This window comes from Hirundo rustica, chromosome 2 (genome assembly GCF_015227805.2).
Source record: "Hirundo rustica isolate bHirRus1 chromosome 2, bHirRus1.pri.v3, whole genome shotgun sequence".
Lineage (NCBI taxonomy): Eukaryota > Metazoa > Chordata > Aves > Passeriformes > Hirundinidae > Hirundo > Hirundo rustica.
In genome coordinates, this window is record NC_053451.1 from 99,605,183 (window position 1) to 99,625,177 (window position 19,995).

A 19,995-nucleotide genomic window follows, 5' to 3' on the forward strand; every position below is an offset into this window, starting at 1 on the left:
AAGGCAACGTTTTTACATAATGACTGTGGTTAAGCAAAACTGAAATAGAAGACCGTATCCACGGAATAAAAAAATCCAGCGTCTACTGCTGTTATATGAAATTAGTGGCTTAACAATCTAAACAGAGACAGCTTATCAAACCCTTACCTTTGGGGATAGTAATCTGACAGCCCAGGTCACAGTCCTGCTGCAACTGATAAAAAGCCACTTCCTGCAGCCGAGCACGCTCCAGCTCCGAGAGGCTTTGGACGGGAACTGACTTCAGCCGAACACTGCGCCCTGACATGCTGTTCCAAGTGAAATCACCCTACAGGAAATCAAATGGAAAAATATGAAGCATCATATGGTATGCACAGTTTAATAAACAGAACCATCTCTTTTACTGCTAGAAAAAACAACACAGGTTCTTCTCACCAAAAGGCCATTTTCTTGGACATCTCTAACCTTTTGAATATCTTTATTTTCCCTAAAGCAGCATTCCTTAAAAGGGATACAAGACATGCAAAACAAGAAGTCAATTTTGCCTGAAGTCATTTAATCAAGTATTGTTGCAAAAACATTAGTATTCCAGTAACAAAAAGCACAAAGCAGGGAAGGGGAGGGGGAAAAGCACTCAAGTCTGCTTTTCCCAGTTTGCTTTCTCTGTACAGAGACTGTCACTTAATTCTTTTCCTGTACCATCGGTCAGAGCAGCAGACATTCATGGACAACATGCATCTTATCTCCCACATCTTGCTAATCCCACTCCAGCAGACTCTGAGAGTGCACTGGCAGAGCCCCCTTTCAAACACATCTCATCTCCTTATGACGAGGCTGTGTTCAGGATAAGATTGACTAAAGGACAAGATATTCCATGTTTTTGAAGACCTGCAATAACAACCTATTTGTTAACATTTAGACAGGAAAGCAGCATGAGATATGCTACATCTCTGTAAGGTACCAATTATGCTTGGAAAGAAACCAAAAGCTTTAGCTGCTGTATATCCCACCTGAGAGAACCCATACAAAAAACTATTCTAGTATTCAGCTTGGGCCAGAGAAGTAATCATCACTCAAAGAGAAGACTGAGCACAAAGCTTAAAGCCCGACAATTAACTTAAAGCAAGACTTTCAGAATTCATCAAAGCATCGTCAAAGAGCACAGATTAGTACAGGGAGAGAAAGAAGAATTTGTTTTTCATTCTAACCATGTTAAAAAATAAACATTAATCTTGTCAGTAAGTATAACCTGCTGCAGCTGCTAATAATGACAAAACTCTCATGCACGTCAGCTGGGCTCTAAGAAACCCAGCAACCTGCCTTTTATCACAGCATGGCAGACTTACAATTAATAAACTTCACTCTCATTTTCAGTTTAAATGTCAACATCTGTACTTTCACTGCATACTAATTTTTTTCACTGTAAACCTATGTTGTGCACATCCATCTGCAGTCAAAGGATGTCCACTGACTTTAAAAATAGTTGGCTGAAGCTCCTTAATACAAAAATCAGTAAAATTTGACTTAGCAGTTATGCATCTTGTTGTATGTAAACATCTTTGTGCACATTTCCATATATTTTTCCCACATATATATGCATGTATATTTATATACACTCATACAACCTGTACATACATTTGTATTTAAACATATAGATGCACACCTATGACTGTGGGAGTGTATCCACACAGAGGTACGAGACAAAAACCATTAACAAATGTGCAGCTCCATTTAGCACATTTAGATTAAAGGAATTACACAATTAACACCCTTTCTTGTGATTCATGAAATATGTTTGAGTTCAGCAAGGATTTTTTTTTTTTTCCTTGCCAGGGTAGTTTTTGTAAGTCATTAGGCAATCATAATAGATAAAGACATTACCTCAATGTCAACAACTGGACCTCTATATACTTAATACATGTACTATGATCAATGTCTTTATAGTATTTATATGCACATGGGCCACATATGCAAAATTTCTATGTTAAACCTAGTATTTGACTACTGCAATTTGTTACTTCATTTTTTTGCCTCTTCACCTCTTCTTGCTCTTCTGATGCCTTACTGTTGACTAACCAGATTTAGTATTCTCAAACTAAAGGTTTGCACACTGTCACAAGTCAAGCTGTGTAGCTTAACTCAAGTAAAACCAAAACAGCAAGAGTCACATAAACCTTATTTGCAAAACTGCAAGTAAACATTTACATTTTTTAAAAAGCTGCTGTCATTTACAGATAAAAGTGACCAAGAACAGCATCCACAACCAGACAATGTATACAACAAAACTAATTCCTTTCCAACCTTGTTAATACAAAAGAAACTTTACAAGCACAGAAGGGTACCATTCAATCCTCGTGAACATATAATATATAAAGTTTTCTACAGTCAAAATGATACAGACAAAGAAATATAGGTTTTTATGGTGGAGTTTAGGGGTATTTTATCTTAGTTATTTCTCCATCATGAGCATTTTCATAAACAAAAATATCACTGATATGTGTACCACAAAAAAATTGAAATCCTATCTCTTAATATTAAAACAGGAACGGGAAGCAAGAGTTACACCCCTTAAAAATGTTAAAGGTAACAGAATACACGTCCTGTTTCCTGTAGATCACAAAAACCAAGTGCAGCATGGGACTTTTAGGAATTACCACAAATTAGGCAAAGATCCTTAACTGAATTCTGCATGAACACATGAAATATTCCTCTTTTTCAGACAGATTTGCCCTTGGCAGTTTTTAGCTCTGGAGGTAACTCCTCAGCCTTCTCTCTGAGGTGGCTCTGTAACTGCAAGCAGCGGGCTGCTGCACTGCAAAGCCCAGCTCCAGCATCAGCCCTGGTAAAGCAGCTGACCTCGGAGACAGGGCTTGCAAGCTGTGGTACAGCCCTGCACTGAGCTCCTGCTCTGGGGACTCCAGCAAACCTCTGCACAGAGCTGGGCTGCTTTATAGGAGCAGAGCACCCAACTCAGCACTACCTAGGCATGGAATATCCCACCCTTCCACCCTTGCAAGTGGTAGGATCACAGTCCCTGGAAGTATTTAGAAGATGTGGCTCTTAGGGATCTGGTTTAGGGGTGGACTTGGCAGTGCTGGCTGCTGGACTTTTCCAACCTAAATGACTCCACAATTTTTTTGTTGTTGTTGTATAAATTCAAGGATTTGCAACCAACACAAAGGTGAAAGCACCAAACAAAAGGTGATGAGGCCTGTTCCTTTCAAGCAGGTTTTTATTCTGCCAGTTTGCAAGGTGCCCATACATTCCTGGTGCTCACTGTCTGGCTAAAACCAATCATTTGCAACATCTGCACCTTGCAATGCCACGACAGGTTGCTGAGATTAAAGAATGTGCAATTGCTCTGCCCAATTGCTGTGCACTAAAGAAGACATTCATTTTCAACACTTGAGGGGTTTGATAAAATCTCTGCTAGGTCACATTAACATAGGTTTTTATTATGCTAATGGAACACATGACTAATAAACTAACATATTTTTGGAAAATCATGTGGTAGGTAGCGCCAAGGAAATCTTCTAATCTTTAAAGGCTCAAGAAACATTTCCCTGAAAACTTCTGTTTAATTTTTCAAATATATATCACTACCTTCTATAAGTCAAAACACAGTATTTGAGAATTTAATCTAATCAAATACTCCTATGCTTTACAAAACACAAGGTAAATTAAAGGCCTCATTTTCCTCCCAAAGCATTGCACAGTTATACAAACAGCCTGTAAATTATTGCAAAATCATCCAGGCTTGGGAGAGGTCCAGAAAAGTCAAGCTCCCTTGAAGAATGGGTGCTGGTGTAATTACATCTGCCTAAAGCTATTCTGCACTCTGTGGGGCAACCAAAGGAGGAAAAGGGCAGCTCAGAAATGAAGAATATTTTCTGTCGCTCTCTCCATATGAGAGGCAACATTTTAACATCAGCCTGACCTAGCTGGAAGATTAAAAGGAGCAGATCTTTAAGCAACAAGTCAGAATGGTGTGTTTGTTTTTTGAAGTTCACACTTGTGTGCATTCAGACATAGTACACATGTTGCTCCCTATTATTTAGATTATAGGACTGTAGGTCTGAATATGCTCTGCAAATGATGCCTCACCAAGAAGAAAAGAAAGGCAACACACAAACAGGAGAGTGTAAACAGAAATACTGTTCTGGGATAAAGTGATTAGCCTGACAGGACATAAACTGCATAGTTGCTTTCATCAAAGAATTTTATGAAACCATAATCTAGAAGAAACCTTCTCTGGTTTCTTCCACCAACCAGTCATGTATTTTTCCTCCCAAGTCTGTAACTTCAGCTGCATTTTCTCTCTGACATTCCCACTAACATGTAACATCTTTCCGCCACTCAACTGAACAGTTCACTTACCAGGCAACTACCTAAAATACCAAAGCAGGTGACTCAGCAAAAGAAGATGACTGGTAAACTGCACCTTTTGCCTCTGAGAATCCGAATCTGTCCATTTTCCCTGTACTTCTTGTCCACAGCCAGAAGCACATTTTTAATAAGATGCAGACTGCAGCTTTTCTGATATTCTTTTAAAGCATTTTTCTAATAGGTTGGATGTTTGGTAACTTCAAAATAAACATTAAGTGGTACATCCTGACTTAAGTAACACTGTGCACTTAAATTACTATTTAAAGCATGTCTAAGCTATTCTTGTGTGCCTGACCTCCTTCCCCTGAGCCTCCAACAGAAAATCTTGCATATGTCTTTTAGAAAAGCCTTGTTCTTCCGTCTTTCATATAATACAGAAACCGGTTGGCAACTGTATGGAACGCTGAATGTAGAAACAAATCTATAGGCAGTGATCAACCTTGATTTCTGTGGAATTTCAAGCCTTAGTGAGTTATGTGGACGGTGCACAGGCTGGGAAATAAGAACCATCACACATCAGAGTTTTATAAAAAAGAATTTAATGCAAGGTGGATAGTGCAATTTTTCTCTTATGCCTTATTGCTATTGTTAATGACTCTGGTCTGTACTCATTTAGGTAAATACCATTATCAGATTAGTTGTCCACTTTTCATTAGTCTTTTGCTCAAACCCATTTGAAACCACTAAGATCAAAACCAATTATGTCTATTTTTTTCTATCCTAGCAACTTTTAGCTATGTGCTTGTATTTAGATGGCTGTCCACTAAAGAACTCTTCTGGTGTTCAAAAGAACTCGGTGGTTTTGCACAAAAAGATTATATTGCAAATAACATGGCAAATATAATATTATAGTGTCTTCTTCTTCTTTAAGCTTCATGAAACCATGTATCATTGCCACTTTACAACCTTTTGCTTCCCCTGGTCATTTATTTCAACTCTCTCTGCAATTATTTCCAGACTCCTCAGGCACAAGCTCTCACAATTTGGCTCTTGGTACAGGTAATCCCTCTCTTCTTCATTTCCTCGGTGTTGCTCTTAGTAAGAACCAAAATCAGTTCTGAAGTAAAAGCCACTTCAGTAGATTACATATCCTGTCCTATTGAATTAATATACATATTACTGTTCCTGGATAGGATGAGAATGAAGGAGAAGGGGGAAAACTTAATTTAAGGAGCCTTTTAAGCATTACATGCTGCCTGTAAACTCCTTTGCTAGTGCCATCCTAGATAACCACCTGCAAATTAATGAAGGGTTAGAAAGCAGTAGACGGTACAAGTGTGGTATAGCCTGACTCTCTCCGCCACCCTCATTTCAGATGCTCTCCCATAGCCAGCTCAGTGCATTACAGCCAGCACACTGCTTTCCAGCCGGCATTACAAACTACTGCAACCTAGGATGCTTCGGGATCACACAGCTGCCCCTAAGTGTCTGCTGCTACTGCAAAAGAATTCTTTCTGACGGATGAAATGCCACCTCAACGCTATACAAAGAAGCACAAGGCTTGCTGTGTGACATCAAAGCGTTCAGAGGAAGATATCTAAACATGGATGTACAAAGTATGGGGCCTCAACAATTAATCTTCATTAAGAAAGACTGACTTCACTAAAGTTGTTATCTAGGGTGACATCCTGTTCCCCTTGACGTCAGGGACAAAAATATTAATATAATGTCTCCACTAGCAAGAGAGTAAATACAGTCCAGATGATTGAAGCCTTGCACTAAAGCTGCCTTATCCCACACTATATTGTATTTAAGTGTAGTTTTGTCAGAAAGATCACATTTTACAAAGCACTGGTTGAGATATCATAACTACTTAATGGCAATTAATATAACCACTGCATTGCCCAAGACAGACACTTCCTCATATCCTGTCTCATTCTCAAGGCTGGAAATACATGTATTCAGGATCAGTACTGCAAGGCAACCCCTGTGGGAACACTGGATACCTGAATTCCATTCAGGGCAGACAGAATTCACACCCACAACAGAAACACTTCATCTAGCAAGAAGGCATGAACCCCTGCCCAGGTAAAGATACAGATTTAGACTATTACAGTGGTGATTTCCATTTATCACAATAAAAAATAACTTTAGTCTAAGGATAAACAGAGAGCAGAACAAGGAGCATGCTTTCACAGCAGTATTAAAATTGTTAAAATAAAGGGGAAAATATTTCCAGATCAACCCTTCCAAGTTTTCTAAATGCCTCAGGATACTATTTCATGATTAGAGTATTTAAAAAGCATTCTTTTACAAAAACCTGATGTTTTATGGAGATGCATTTAATTCCTTTTCTGACATTAATAAACCTGAATGATCTACAAAGGTATTGCCCAGCAAAATATTCAACCCTAACATACTGACTCTGTACCGAACATTTTCAACAAATAGAGAAAACCAACCTCCAGAAGCTAGAAAGCTCCCCTAAAATGTATCAAAATATATGGTCAGATTTTCTGATTTCTTATTTCAGCAGATATCACTATTTCTTAAGGGATTTATCAGGAAGAACCACAATTAAACTAGGAGGGGCCAAATACCTTTCTGGAGGTGACCAAAGAGGCACAGAACACCTTAAAAAGCCCAGATCCATCTTCAGAATTACAGCTGAAATTTTGTTGGTGTTCACATAAACAGATTTTTGAGTGTTTTCACGTGTAAGAGAGAATTAAGCCATATTGCAATACTCCGAATTTTGCTGCAGGTTAAGGGTACAAGCAATGCTGTCACAACTATGACTGCACGAAGTAACAAGCTAAAAAACTGTAGTAATTAAACCATCAGAGAGCACGGTAATGAGCTACTAAATTTTCATCAATTCCAACATAAAAGATCCGGGATAGCCTGGCTTCATTAAAAGGAGAATTATTTTCCCTTTTATTGGTCCATTTGCTGTACATTTTGAGAGGATGGTGCTATGTTTTCCCAAGTGTTAAAACTTGCTGCTGCTTCACTGGGAATAACACGAACTCTGCAAGCTAATGGCTTGCACCAAAATCCAATACAATAGCTGCAGTAGTATTATTTTTAGTGGCAAAGCTGCCTTAAATAGATCCCACTCCAGTTTCTGTGACCAACACGAATGTGCTCCCAACAGCCCTCGGCGTTCAGCTGCTGTGAAGGTGAACAAAGAACCACAGCCCATGACACACTGAAGACTGGCACGTATTCTTTTGAGTTTTCCAGTGCCACAGGTTATGGAAAAGGAGGACTCTGTCCTGAGGACAACTCTTGCTCGATACTGCAGGTTACAGTAATCTATTCATCCCCTGAGTGCTATCTACTCAAGCTATGTCCTTACTAAATGTAAAGCTTCCAGTGAGATTCTGATTATTGAAACAGTGCTCCTTCTCCTAAACCTAACCAGATTAATGTTAAGCAAACAAATTAGTAAGGCTGAAACTGTATGTGAACTGTATTTAAACAACCTGAATGAAAAAAAAAAAAAAATTATGTCCTATCTGGATATATGATCCTGAAGTAGTACAAAATAGCGTGGTGAAATAATGAGGATCTCTGCTTGCACAGCACAAAAGTTAACAATTTCTGCCATCCAATCAGAACAGTTAGGAGTGGCATCTATTTGTATTATGTTCCATATAAAAGAAAAAAACTACAACATTTTAGAAGGAAGGAAATTACCTACTATTTAAAAGAGAGAATGCATGTGAAAGAGTACACATTGTAATTTCCAAGCCTGCAAAAATTTTATCTGCCTGAGTATTGTACACAAAGCTAAAAATACGTATTTGAGTACTTTAGTTTACTTCCTGGATTTTGAGCTCTTAAGACTCATGCAGATTACATGTTCTGACAAGGATACTGCCAGAATCTCATCATGAAGTTAAAATCAAGTAATTCTGTAACTTCATGAACTAAGGTCTGACTAACAGTACAGTCTTTAAATTCAATACAAAACCCTATTCTTATTGTTTCAAGTGGTTCATACCAGTCTTTTCTATAAACTTGTATGACTGGCAGAAGGAAAAATGAGGTCTGTTGCACACAGGAAAACAGTCGTCTGACTACCTACATACCAGATGTAGCTGGAAAACAATTCTAGGGCATTATTTTCTTCTTTGGGGGGGAGAATGAGGCTCGGTGTGATTTACTTGATAGGTACAAAATGTAAGACATCTCCAAATATTTACATTTCGAGAGAAAAATGACAGCTCTCAGTTACTCAGCTAAAAGACAAAGGACTTGGGAAGAAGTGGACTACCTGACCTGGAGCAAGAGTTTGAACCAGGCTTTCACACAATCACAGAACCATTTAGGTTGGAAAACACCTCTGAGATCATCATGTCCAACCTTTGACTGGACACCACCATGTAAACTGAACCACAAGCACTGTGTGCCACGTCATCATTTCTTGAACAGCTCCAGGGACAGTGACTCCACCACCTCCCTGGGCAGCACCTTTCAATGCTGAACAACCCTCTGAGTGAAGAAATTACTCAGAATGCCCATCCAACCTGAACCTGCCAAGGTGCAACTCGAGGGTACGTCCTCTCCTACTGCTGGTTGCCAAGAGCAGTAAGATCCCTCTTGACCTTCCTCTTTCTCCAGGCTAAACAACCCCACTTCCCTCAGCCACTCCTCACAGGACCTGTGATCCAACCCTTCCTCAGCTCCACTGCCTTCCTCTGGACATACTCCAGCATCTCAGTGCCTTTCTAGTGGTGAGGGGTCCACAGCTGGACATAGGACTTGGGGTGTGACCTCACCAGTGACCAGGACAGCAAAAGAATCACTTCCCTTGACCTATGGCCACACTATTTCTGGTAGAGGCCAGGACACCTTTGGTCTTCTTGGTGCTCTGGGCGCTGCTGGGTCAGGCTGACTTCAGCCACTGTCACCCAGCACCCCCAGGTCCTTCTCCACTGGGCCACTTCCCAGCCACTCCTCCTCCAGGAGAGATGCATGGGGTTGTTGTGGCCGAAGTGCAGGACCCAGCACTTGGTCTTATTGAACCTCATGCTGCTGAGTTTGGCCCACGGGTCCAGGTTAACCTCATCCCAGACAACTGACCTACTCAGGAGGCCATTGTCTAGTCCAACATCTCTCTACTATGGTGAACCTCACTAGAGATTGCCAACCCCCTCCAGAGCCATCTGCAAACTCATTACATGAATGGTGACTCTCAGAGCTGACTTGGGCACCTCTAACAGTGATCACCCACCAACTCTACTGTGACCATGTGTGCTTCCTCAGGCACTTTCTCTTTTTCATAAACTGACTGAGATAAAGGCTGAACAGGGTTGTAGGAGCCATTCTCTTATTTAAGGAAGTTTTCTTTGAGTCATGAGTTTATATCACCAGGCAGCAGTGCTGCAGTGTAAGCAACACAAGAGTTCTAGAAGGCAAGGACAAGCACATTTCAAACATGCAATGAGGAAGAAATTAGCTTTTAGAGAACAGAGGTTTTCACTTCTTTTGCTACACAATCACTCCACACTTCAGTTTTATCACTCTCACACTATGTTCATGCGTGCAAACACTACCCTGTGCTACCCGCTGATGTCATGCAGCCTGGGACAAGTCTGCACCACTGAGTTACAGTGCTCTGCCAATCTACTCCAGTTTATTGGGACTGCCTTTCTTGCTTTGTTGGGGTTTTTGTAAGATCTGAGATATCAAATTCCACCCACACTAGCAGCTGTTTTGCTGATTCTATCTCTTTCCTGAAGACCCCACAAAGACAATTCTCTATGGAAAAGTTCAGAAAATACATGAAGTCTAATAACAAGGAAAGATATTGTGAGTACAAAGAGGTGGCTTTGCACTCCTTAGTATTATGAATACTTTTCATCCATGCAATTACTTTTCATCTTCCTTTTACGCAATGAAGTACAATGTGATCCCTTTGTGCAAAGCACAACCCAGGACATTACATTAGCTTAATGCAAAGCACTATTTTGGCATTTCTTATAAAAAAATTACTGTTCGTACACATGACTGCTGATTTGCCATTAAGTTCAATACCAAACAGAGTTTAAATATTTTTTAAGAAACCACTTCAACTATATTGGAACTATACAGACAGCTCCGAATGGATATATAGCTACAGGTCAGACTGATGGATACATACCTAGAAAGACCACTAAAGGACACCCTGAAGCTCACCACTGTCCATTAACATGGAGGCTTGTTAAAAATGTGACTTCTAAAGTAAGAAACGTAAAATGAATCCACACATACACACACAAAAAAAATGTGCTGCAGTATCAGTTTTCATGAAAAATGTGTATTTTCTAAACTGTCCCTCCAACCTGAAAGACCCCAAGTTCAAATTGTGTCCACCAGATATTCTGCCACTTCTTTCATCGTTTTTAAACAGCACATTTACTTTGGACAAAAAAGGGGGAAAATAGCCATAAAGTTTTTCACTGTTATGAAAAACAGAAACAATTGCTAGAGTTACAAGCTCCACACAGACCGAGCCAGATAATGAACAGCTCTGGGTCTCTACTTTCTTGTATGCAGTGAACTCGAATTTAAAAATGCAACAGTAACACAGCAGCGGCCATAAAACGTGGTGGTTACAGAAACTGTTATTTGCCAAAAGGAACCTACGCAGAGGCAGCTGTCATGCCATCAGCTTTCAAAACCCCTTTATCCTCAGCGTATTTTGCTCACAACTGCCTGGGTTACGTGCCCTTCATGCACAGAGCATACGAAAAACGATAAACATGTCACCACAGACTCCAAAGCAAACCACCTGATGAAGCCACTCAAATACAAATCAGCCTAATTACACAGTTTGGCTTCCAAACGTTAATGTCACTTCTCATTCCATAGTTTCATTACTCTCAGTCTTTAGGAAAACAGGCACGGTCTTGAAACTGGTCTGAAAACAAACATTATTTGAGGGCTCTCAGTTTGTTGATGGATTTCCAGAGGCTGGTAAATGCTTGGTAGTGCCAGCTTTTTCCCTACTGAATTAAAGATGTTAACTTCTCTTTAAACACATCTAAAGCCCAAAAACATTAAACCTGATGTCACCAGGAGCACCACATTCAGACGATGTTCTCCATCACACTTACCTCCTATCCTCTGACACACAAGATTATTCCGTTCCCTTACCCATTAACTGAGCTCTCTTTTGTTGTCAGTGTTCTTTAGTATTCGATCAAACCAGGCTTGAACTAAGGATGCAGATCCAGATATGCTGTATCATAAAATAAATTAAGAATAACGCTGTTGACCTGCCGCTGTGTAATAAGCAGCTGAGAGTGAGCCCAGCTGGAGCAGCTGTGACTCCCAGGACACCTTTTGCTGCCAGACGTCATGAATCTTAAAGAGGAAAAATTAACTTTTCCTTTCTCCGCTTTGAAGCAAGCTGAGAGCCTGGCCCAAGGAAAAGCTCAGTCACACAGATGAGTTGTGACTGGATTCCCTGCTTCTTACTCCAGAGATGTGCTGAGATAGTGCAAGGAGCTGTGAGGCACAGGCAGATCTCCTCCCAAAAATCCTTCAGTCTGGGGATGTGCAAGGTCAGAACCAGCTGCAACTGCCCCAACTCCCACTCCGTCAGGAGTAGCCAAGAGTGCTGGACACAGCTGCCGTGGCACCTTAGAACACAGCACAGAGATCTCAGCAGCTTCTGCTTGACCTTCTCGCACAGAGCTTTTTAAAACACCTTTGAAAACTTACTCCGGCAGGCCAGCTATATTTATAACATAATTTTGACAACAGCAACACAGAGACTGAGCATTTTACACAGTATGCTAGGGGGGGAAAAAAAAAAAAAATCCTGGATAAAGGCGCTGCTTCATAAATAATGTCTGTCATGTTCACAGTCCCCATACAGAATGCTGTCATCCATAGTGCGTGGGCAGGGAGCGAAGGAAATTTGTGAGAAACAAACAGTGAATCACCAATTATTCTGATGGCAGCTCTGCCCTGTGTGGCTTTTCACCAAGTCATTCTTCGGTGTGACAAGTTTGTTTGTCAGCTGGCACAACCTAGAGCTCCATCAGATTGCACAAAGAACCACGGGCCAGAGTTCACTGCAGTGGCAAGGGAGATTATGTAGTGTAACTTTTTGGATTTTTTTTTTCTGCCTCCAAATATCTACCCAGATACTTTGTGCACCTCTAAATCAGCAGGCTGAAGAGCTGCCGACCAGCCAGAGCCTGAGAGTCCCAGCTCAGAAACTCGCAGTCCCTCCTGGGTTGACACCTTGGCCATTAGCCTGGTTCCTGGTCGCACCGAACTTGGCCATCAGATGTCCCCAATTTTGGAGCCTTATGAAAGCTCAAGGAAATCAATACAGAAGCCTCAGCATTTTCAGTGCCTCTTAGATCCAACACCAAATCCTCAAATTGTGCAGCTCCTCACCTCTGTTTCTAGCCTCTTTCCACACCGCTGCCCAGGACTGAGAGGTGCCAAGACCCGCTGGTGTGCTGCACATTAGACATCAAACAATAAACATGATTTCCACGGCACAAAAGCTGTCTTATCTGCAGAGAGAGCTGAATAACCTCAGCAAAGTACTGTCACTGACTGTCGAGACGCTGCAGCCAAAGAGCAGTGTCCTGCTAGTCCTCTCGTAAATATGCTGTACATTTGTAGTCCTTGCAATCTTTTTTCAAAAATAAGTTTCTTTAGCCCACATATCCCTTGTGCCAATATTCTTTGAGCTTCCTTAATGAGCAAAACTCTGCTATTTACATAACTAGAAATGGGGTTGTGCTCCTTCTCAAGCCAGGCTCACTCAACCCATGTGATGAAGGAACTTCCATTTCTAGCTTTGCACAGCAGCTGCCCTGCAAACAAAGTATCTAAAAACCACCAACCTTTCTTAGTGGCCTGCACAAAGATAAAACTTGATGCCTGCGAAGTATTGAGCCTGGCCCCTTTACTTCTAAGCTCCAGAGATGGGTTTTTTCTTTTGTCTTAGAGTTAAAAAAAAAAAAAAAAAAAAAAAAAAAAAAAAAAAAAAAAAAAGAAAGAAAAAAAAAAAGTGGAACAATATTGGAACTATAGGCACAAGTCCATATTTATTGGAAATACAAGTTGACAGAGTTTCCTTCTTAGAAATTGAATTCTGCTTTGAATCTGGATTCTTCAGGTTATTCACTATACACTAAAAGTGTTCTCTGCAAAAAACCCCAGGGCTCTTTGGGGCACACTGTCCACACTGTCTAGTTGAACTTATTTGTATATAATTTCTATTAGCTACCAGCACATCTAGGGCGTTATTTTTCCCATTTCCGTCTACTATTTTTTCAGTAATGCACAGCTTTATATTTAAAAACAGGCTATCAGAATTAAATGCTATAACACAAGATTTTAATAGCTTACAAAGAGGTTATATAAAATATACTCTATCAGCACCAAAAAGGAAGAAAATGAACATTTGCTTTGTTCTTTGGATTAAATTCTTCCCAAAGCACTCAAAAATATTCACCTTAAAATTTTGAATTGATCTTGGCCTAAACTCTCATAGAAAAATTACACGCTTCTGAGACTGTAATTTTGTCATTCACAGACAAGGAGAGTGGGACTTCTAGTTTGTTTCTTAATTGTGCAAAATTCCAAGGACTCACTCACACTCCAGAGAGGTGCAGGATTAAGAGAACCAAATTAGCAGGCATTGAGAATTCCTCTGGCTGGTCTCTTGTTACACCAGTGACCAATTCTAGACATAAATGCCTCACAGGACTGTCAAAACGAGGTTCAGAAACAGAACTGACCTAAAATCTCAGTTTTTTTCAGCGGAAAAGAACACTCATGAAAGATATGTTTTCTGCAGACAATAATGGTGGCTTGGTGAAAATCTAAAAAACATTTGCAGCTAAGAACGATGGTTTTTGAGCCAAAATATGCTGGTGTGACTCATGGGGGCTGCCATTCAAGAACTTTGTATGTATAACTATGAATCTTTCCCCTTGCAAGCAGGAGTTCCTGCGGCAGATTCCTTCCTCCACCTCCAGGGATGGCATTGCACCACCAAAAGCCCTCCGGGCTCCTTAGAAAGAACCTGGGGTATAAAACCCCCTGCAGAATGGCTTCTAGGAGACACAGCAGAGCTATTGTGAATAAAAACATACTGGAATTTTGCATTTCCATGAAAAGTTACTGAAAAACACTGACTAGTTTAGGCTTTCCTGTATTCTTTTTTGAACCCTACCGTGGAGCCTGAGAGACAGACTGAGCATCCACAGTCATATAAGGTTATATGCACTAGGTTCAGCTGAAACAGCTCACTCAAAAATAGAAATAAATAAGAGAAGTAAAACAACCTCTATTAAATTTACACTTCATATGATCCTAAGACCTGTGAAAACAGAGAAGTGGTTGCAAGTTGCATATGCAAAAAAGGCACTTTAATTATATCTCCACTGTCTGGTCCAGTAACCACAAAACACCCATCTGCTCCAGACACTCTCTGTCTGTGCCTCACAATCTCTAAAAAGCAGAAAGCAAATAAAAAACCATTAAATTTATTTAACTTGGGGGGTTTTATCTCTTGATTCTAAGTGTTATCCATCACTAGAAACTGATGAGTCCAAAAGAGATGACGTAAATACTGTGACAAGTTATATTAGACTCTAATAAAAGCCCATACATTGAGACAGATGAAGAGAGAACATGCAGCATCATTCCTCTTTCCAGAAAAGGAAAACATCACAAGGAGCTGCAGAGACTGAAAGGCTGATGGAGAATAGAAAGGCCGCCCTGGAGGAACCAAACCTGGGTTTGCTCGGACATGCTGGTGCTGTTGCCGTAACCCCCAAGAAGAGTATGGCCTGTATTTCCTTGATTACTTTTAAAAGCAGTCAAACATATTCCGAGTCATTGCAATATCCTGAAAATGCCACTTTACAGCTTTGTTTTTATCAAACCACAGAGCAGATTTTATTTTTAGTGTAGCTCCACAATCCAGGTGTGACAAGCAGCATTAGGTACAGCCCATGCCTCACTGGTCCTTGAACCACAAGGACAAACTCCCACCTTTGGAGGTGTTTAGATATCTGACCTGCAGAAAGCAGAGCACAGAGAGAACTATGGACTTAACTGATATTTTGGAAAATGCTGCACTAGATTTTCAAAAAGAGGGTGCAGGAAGAGTCTTGTCCAGGCCTCAGAGGGAGCTGCATGGCCAGGGAGAAGCTCACAGCAGCTCCCCAAATCTGCAACCAGAGCTCCAAGTCCTGTTTCAGAAACCAAGCTCAAAGAGCACAGGCCCTACTCCCAAAGCAATTGAAAAGACACATCTCCTTCCACAGTCTCCAAAGGAAAGACAAACATAAACAAACTTGAAGGTCGACTGAAAACCTATTTTTAGATAAATGAAGAGCATGAAAGCTTTCCAATGTCCTCTCCTTACCCCCTCTTCTATTTCTTGTCCTCCCCTCCCCTTATTCCCTGTATGCCTTGGCTGTTGACTATCAATGCTCTCTGCTCCTATTTAAAATTTTTAATGGCAATCTAGCAAGAATCCCCAATTCAATTATTCCAATATGTCTGTGTTAAGCAGTCACAACAGCTCCTCTTATTGACGTTATTATTACATTATGCAATTAAAATATACATTAGTCAGCTCAAAGATCCACATAAGCCTCTTGGAATTCTACCTTTTGTTATTGATTGAGCAAAGTGTTTATTGAAAAGCGGAGGAACCAGGAGTGTGGACTTTAAGAGCTGGAATGAAGCTCTTGCAGAGAGAAGGCACAGACACAGGAAGTCACAGAGCTTTCACTGCAGTATCCTTGTGAAACCAACAACTGCCTGCCAGGCTGAGCTTCCTCCTGGATCTCACACTGTTGCTGTACAAAGAACTCCCCATCCCACACACACATAACAGCACGGCATATTGCTTTCGAACTTATATCAAATCTACTCACATCAAAATTTCACAGCACTTCAGCCTACTATCAAAGATTTCCACTAACATATAGGTCTAGGGAGCAGATTAATTTTGAGGTTTATGGGGTCTAAAGAGTTTGTATCTGCAGTATGCCCTTTAATGAGCTAAATAAGATTATTTGATACAACTAATTAATAATCACAAAGAATACCCAAGGGAAACTCAATCCAAAAGCCTGTAATTTGAAATAAGAGGGATTATACACATATGTATTATTGCAATATGCTTCTAACAGGCTGTGGATGAGTTTTAGTCGATCGCCTTAGACATGCTCACCTTAGACATGCTCTTTGTTCTCCAGATCCTCAGGGACCCCCTAGAGGAACTTCTGCACTAGGGGAAAGGGTCTACCTCCTGCCAACCTCCTTCAGAAGTTACAATCACTTAAATATAATTACACATATGTACTCACGTAAGGATCCAGCTCTTCAGAGAAGTCACCCTGCCTTAGCTGCAGTATGACAATTTTCAATACCTGAAGTTGTTGCTATTTGTTCAGAAACACAGGACAACAGAAAAAAAACGGATATAAATAAAACTCTTTAAGAGCCTTTACTCAGGTCTGAAGAATTCAACAGCTGCATCCCATTCAAAAAATGGAACAGAATAAATATCCTCAGCTACAAAAATTACTTTCCAGGGGCCAAGCTGAAAATCGGGTACATTTTTAAAAGACATTGATTTTAAAGGCACTTGCACATTTTGTGGCATTTTTACGAGTTAAAATACGAGTTTGTGGTATCTGGCATTTGCTTTAAAGCTTTATGTCCAGGAGGTATGTGAAAGTCTAGGCACATCTCATTGTATGTATTTACGTAAGGAATACATAAAGAGAGAAGCCTGCAGGTGTGCTCTCTGTGCTTTTGGGAAGTGACAGCCTGAGAACACTGTACACAAGAGAAGTTTTGGTAAAGATGGATACAGCTAGTCAATAATGCTTCCAGACGGAAACTGAGGGAATAATAAAAATGTAGCATTTGTTCAATGTATAACTCTGTGTTTATTATTCCACAGAAGGCTACTTCCCTTACACTTCTCTATTTAAATCCTCCACTGAATAAACATTAAACATGCTTTTCCCCTCTGACTTTTCACACAGCACAGAATTAATGAAAGCGTATGTTACCGGTGTTATTACTCTTATCATCATTATCACCACAAATAATTCATTACAGAGTGAACTGGATTATCCTTCAGCAATCCCTTGGACTTTGTGAAATTTCACCCCTTCCATTTGACAGAGAAATGAAAGCCAATAATAACAAAAGTGCAGGCTAATTATGGATGTTTCAAATGCTGACACATCAGCTGTGGAGCGGATCAGACCTGCAGTGGGATTGCGTTCAAAATACCACTATCTCTAACTAGACATTCTCAACACCACTTGCAACCAGCAGTGAGAAACAGGAACTTTTGGGGAAGCAATTAATTTCATTTGGCTCACAGAGATAAGGGCAAAACTCCAGAAATGCTTTTTTCCCCATTTCCTCCCATGCAGGGGAGGAGTGCAAGGCTGCCTGCACAGAGGTGTAACCACACTGTGGCTAGATACCAAACATGTAGTGAATGAACCGAATTCCTCCATTAAATACCATTTTCCCTGGCTGCTGAGCACCATTAAGTCTCCTCCGAGCTCTGCCCAGTGCTAGCAAGGTGGAAGATACATGAAGTCGCTTCTCAGTAACCAACTCCAATGCTGCTTGATAAAATGCGTGGTTTTGTAGCAAACTTGCCAACAAGTTTCCCAAGGCTGAGCATTTGTTCAGCCCCAGCCCCTCCCACAGTCCTCTGAAAGAAGTGGTTTGGGCAGATCAGACTGCCACCACTCTCAGAGCACTGACCCATCCTAGCAGAGCCCAGACCACGCTTCACACAAAGCTGCAGACCTTGCACTAAACAGCTCAAGGCTGTATAATTCATGAATTTCATGCCCAACAGTGAAAATGTCAGCTGCAGATGAACCTGCCATTGCTTAGCCCGTTGTCTGCTGCAATTCCCTGAAGTCCAATTGCCATTTATAGTGATGGGGCTGGGTGGAGCATCCCTGGGAAGAGGGAGATCACAGGCTGCATTCTTCAGCTGCTGCAAGAATCTCTTCCCCCAGGAGCTGGGCATACGCTGTGCTATTACGAAACAAACAACAGTCGCAGTTTTCAATTATAAATACTAGTGGCTTTCAACCAGTTTGGTGCCAGCCTCCAAAAGAATGGTTTCCAGCAGCACAAAAATTCACCCCGAAAATTGCCCCATTGAGTTCTGTTACTAAGGATGTGAACTTCCACAAAAATGAACAGCAGTACAGAGAATAAAACACCAGATGAAGCAACAATATACTCATCACGAGTTCTGAGGCATTGTGGCTATGTAACTAACAGCAAGCACTAAAAACCAATATAAATCAATGCTGCTTTAAGCTCCGTGCCTTTTACTGTCTTCACTCAAAAAACCACCCATAGCCTTCAAAACGAAAAGAGTTCAAGTTCTTTCAATTCCATGAGAGACTTGGCTATTGCTAGTCTGTCCTTCTACAGGAGGCATTCAGGCTACAATAGGCTGCAGAGAGAAGCAGAGCGAAGTGCAAAGAGCAGAGAATCCACACTGCAATGACACAGTTTTAATACTGCCCTCCTCCCTCATCTTTTCCAAAGGGCTAAAACTGCCCTCTATCTGAAAGCAAATCAAAAAACAATAGTACAAATACCATCCATAGTTCACACTTCCAAAAAGACTGTATGAAAGCAAATAATCTCCTCAATTGCTTTCCAAAAAAAGCTCAATTTTTCTGCTAGTTAATAATTACAAAAGAATTTTCTCATATTACTGATGATGGGAAAGAGCACTGCAGTTAGAACACTCTTTTCTTGTAGAGAAGTGAAATAACATTTTTTCCCAGATTTCCACAGAGATGTTCAGTGGAAAAATGCCCAGTATCCTAAAACATTTCTCTCTGGAAATCAATTCACTCTTTCCTTCCCACAGTATTTTACGGATGTGCAGAAAAGCACACAATGAAACAATATACAGACTTTGAATGCACATTTAAATATTAATTTCCGATATCTGACATGTCTGGCTATGAGTTTATTACACAGTATTCCAAATCAATAAAGATTTTCTACCAACCTAAAAAGTCTCAGGTTGTTTTCTAAAATAGTTTCCTACCACTGCACCTGAACACAATCAACAAGTTCTATTTGGGTTAGGTTTTTTATACAAACAGGTGCATAAAAAAGAGGAGTGAACTCCTTCATCTAAACCTTAAGCTCTAAGGTAAAAGACTAAGACGCCAACAATTAAAGCATGACTGCACATCTCAGGTTCTCAGTTATTTTCAATTCTTCTGGTAATTACGGAAGCAATTCTAAGAATCATCCATCATCCTGATGAAGATGGCCTTAAAAAATGCGCCTACTTGTTTTTTCACTGTACCTTGAGAGGGTAAGAATCATTTCAGATGTGCAAGATAAACAGGTTTTTTTAAACCTTAGATTAACCAGACAAAAACTCTCAGAAAATTACAAGAGAAAGAGGGCAGGAGACGGTAGAATGAAGAGGGAAGAAGCACTGACCCAGCTCGTTTACCTCACTGGAGAAGAGAGCAGGGACACCTTGCAGAAGAGGTAATCATTTCAATCACTGCACCTCACACAACCGATCTGAGTTTGCCTCGCCTTTTGCAGCGGGGCCGACCCGCGATATGCGCTCCTGAGCTCAGCAATGAGGCAGGCAGCCATCCCTCCGCCCTGCCGCCG

General features: G+C 40.7%; 1 protein-coding gene across 8 annotated transcripts in view; it reads right to left on the minus strand.

Annotated features, from left to right (window-relative positions):
• ARHGAP6 (Rho GTPase activating protein 6) overlaps positions 1-19,995 on the minus strand; it is a 316,604-nt gene that overhangs the window by 60,102 nt on the left and 236,507 nt on the right. For 3 of the 8 annotated variants that reach the window (XM_040056179.2, XM_040056180.2, XM_040056187.1), the window contains exon 2: positions 148-307. In XM_040056179.2, the coding sequence (XP_039912113.1) occupies positions 148-307 (160 nt within the window). Of the gene's footprint in view, positions 1-147; positions 308-678; positions 739-989; positions 1,145-1,228; positions 1,251-11,411; positions 11,520-19,995 lie in introns of those variants that run through there. The other 5 variants (XM_040056184.2, XM_040056185.2, XM_040056186.2 and 2 more) reach the window with 5 other exon arrangements.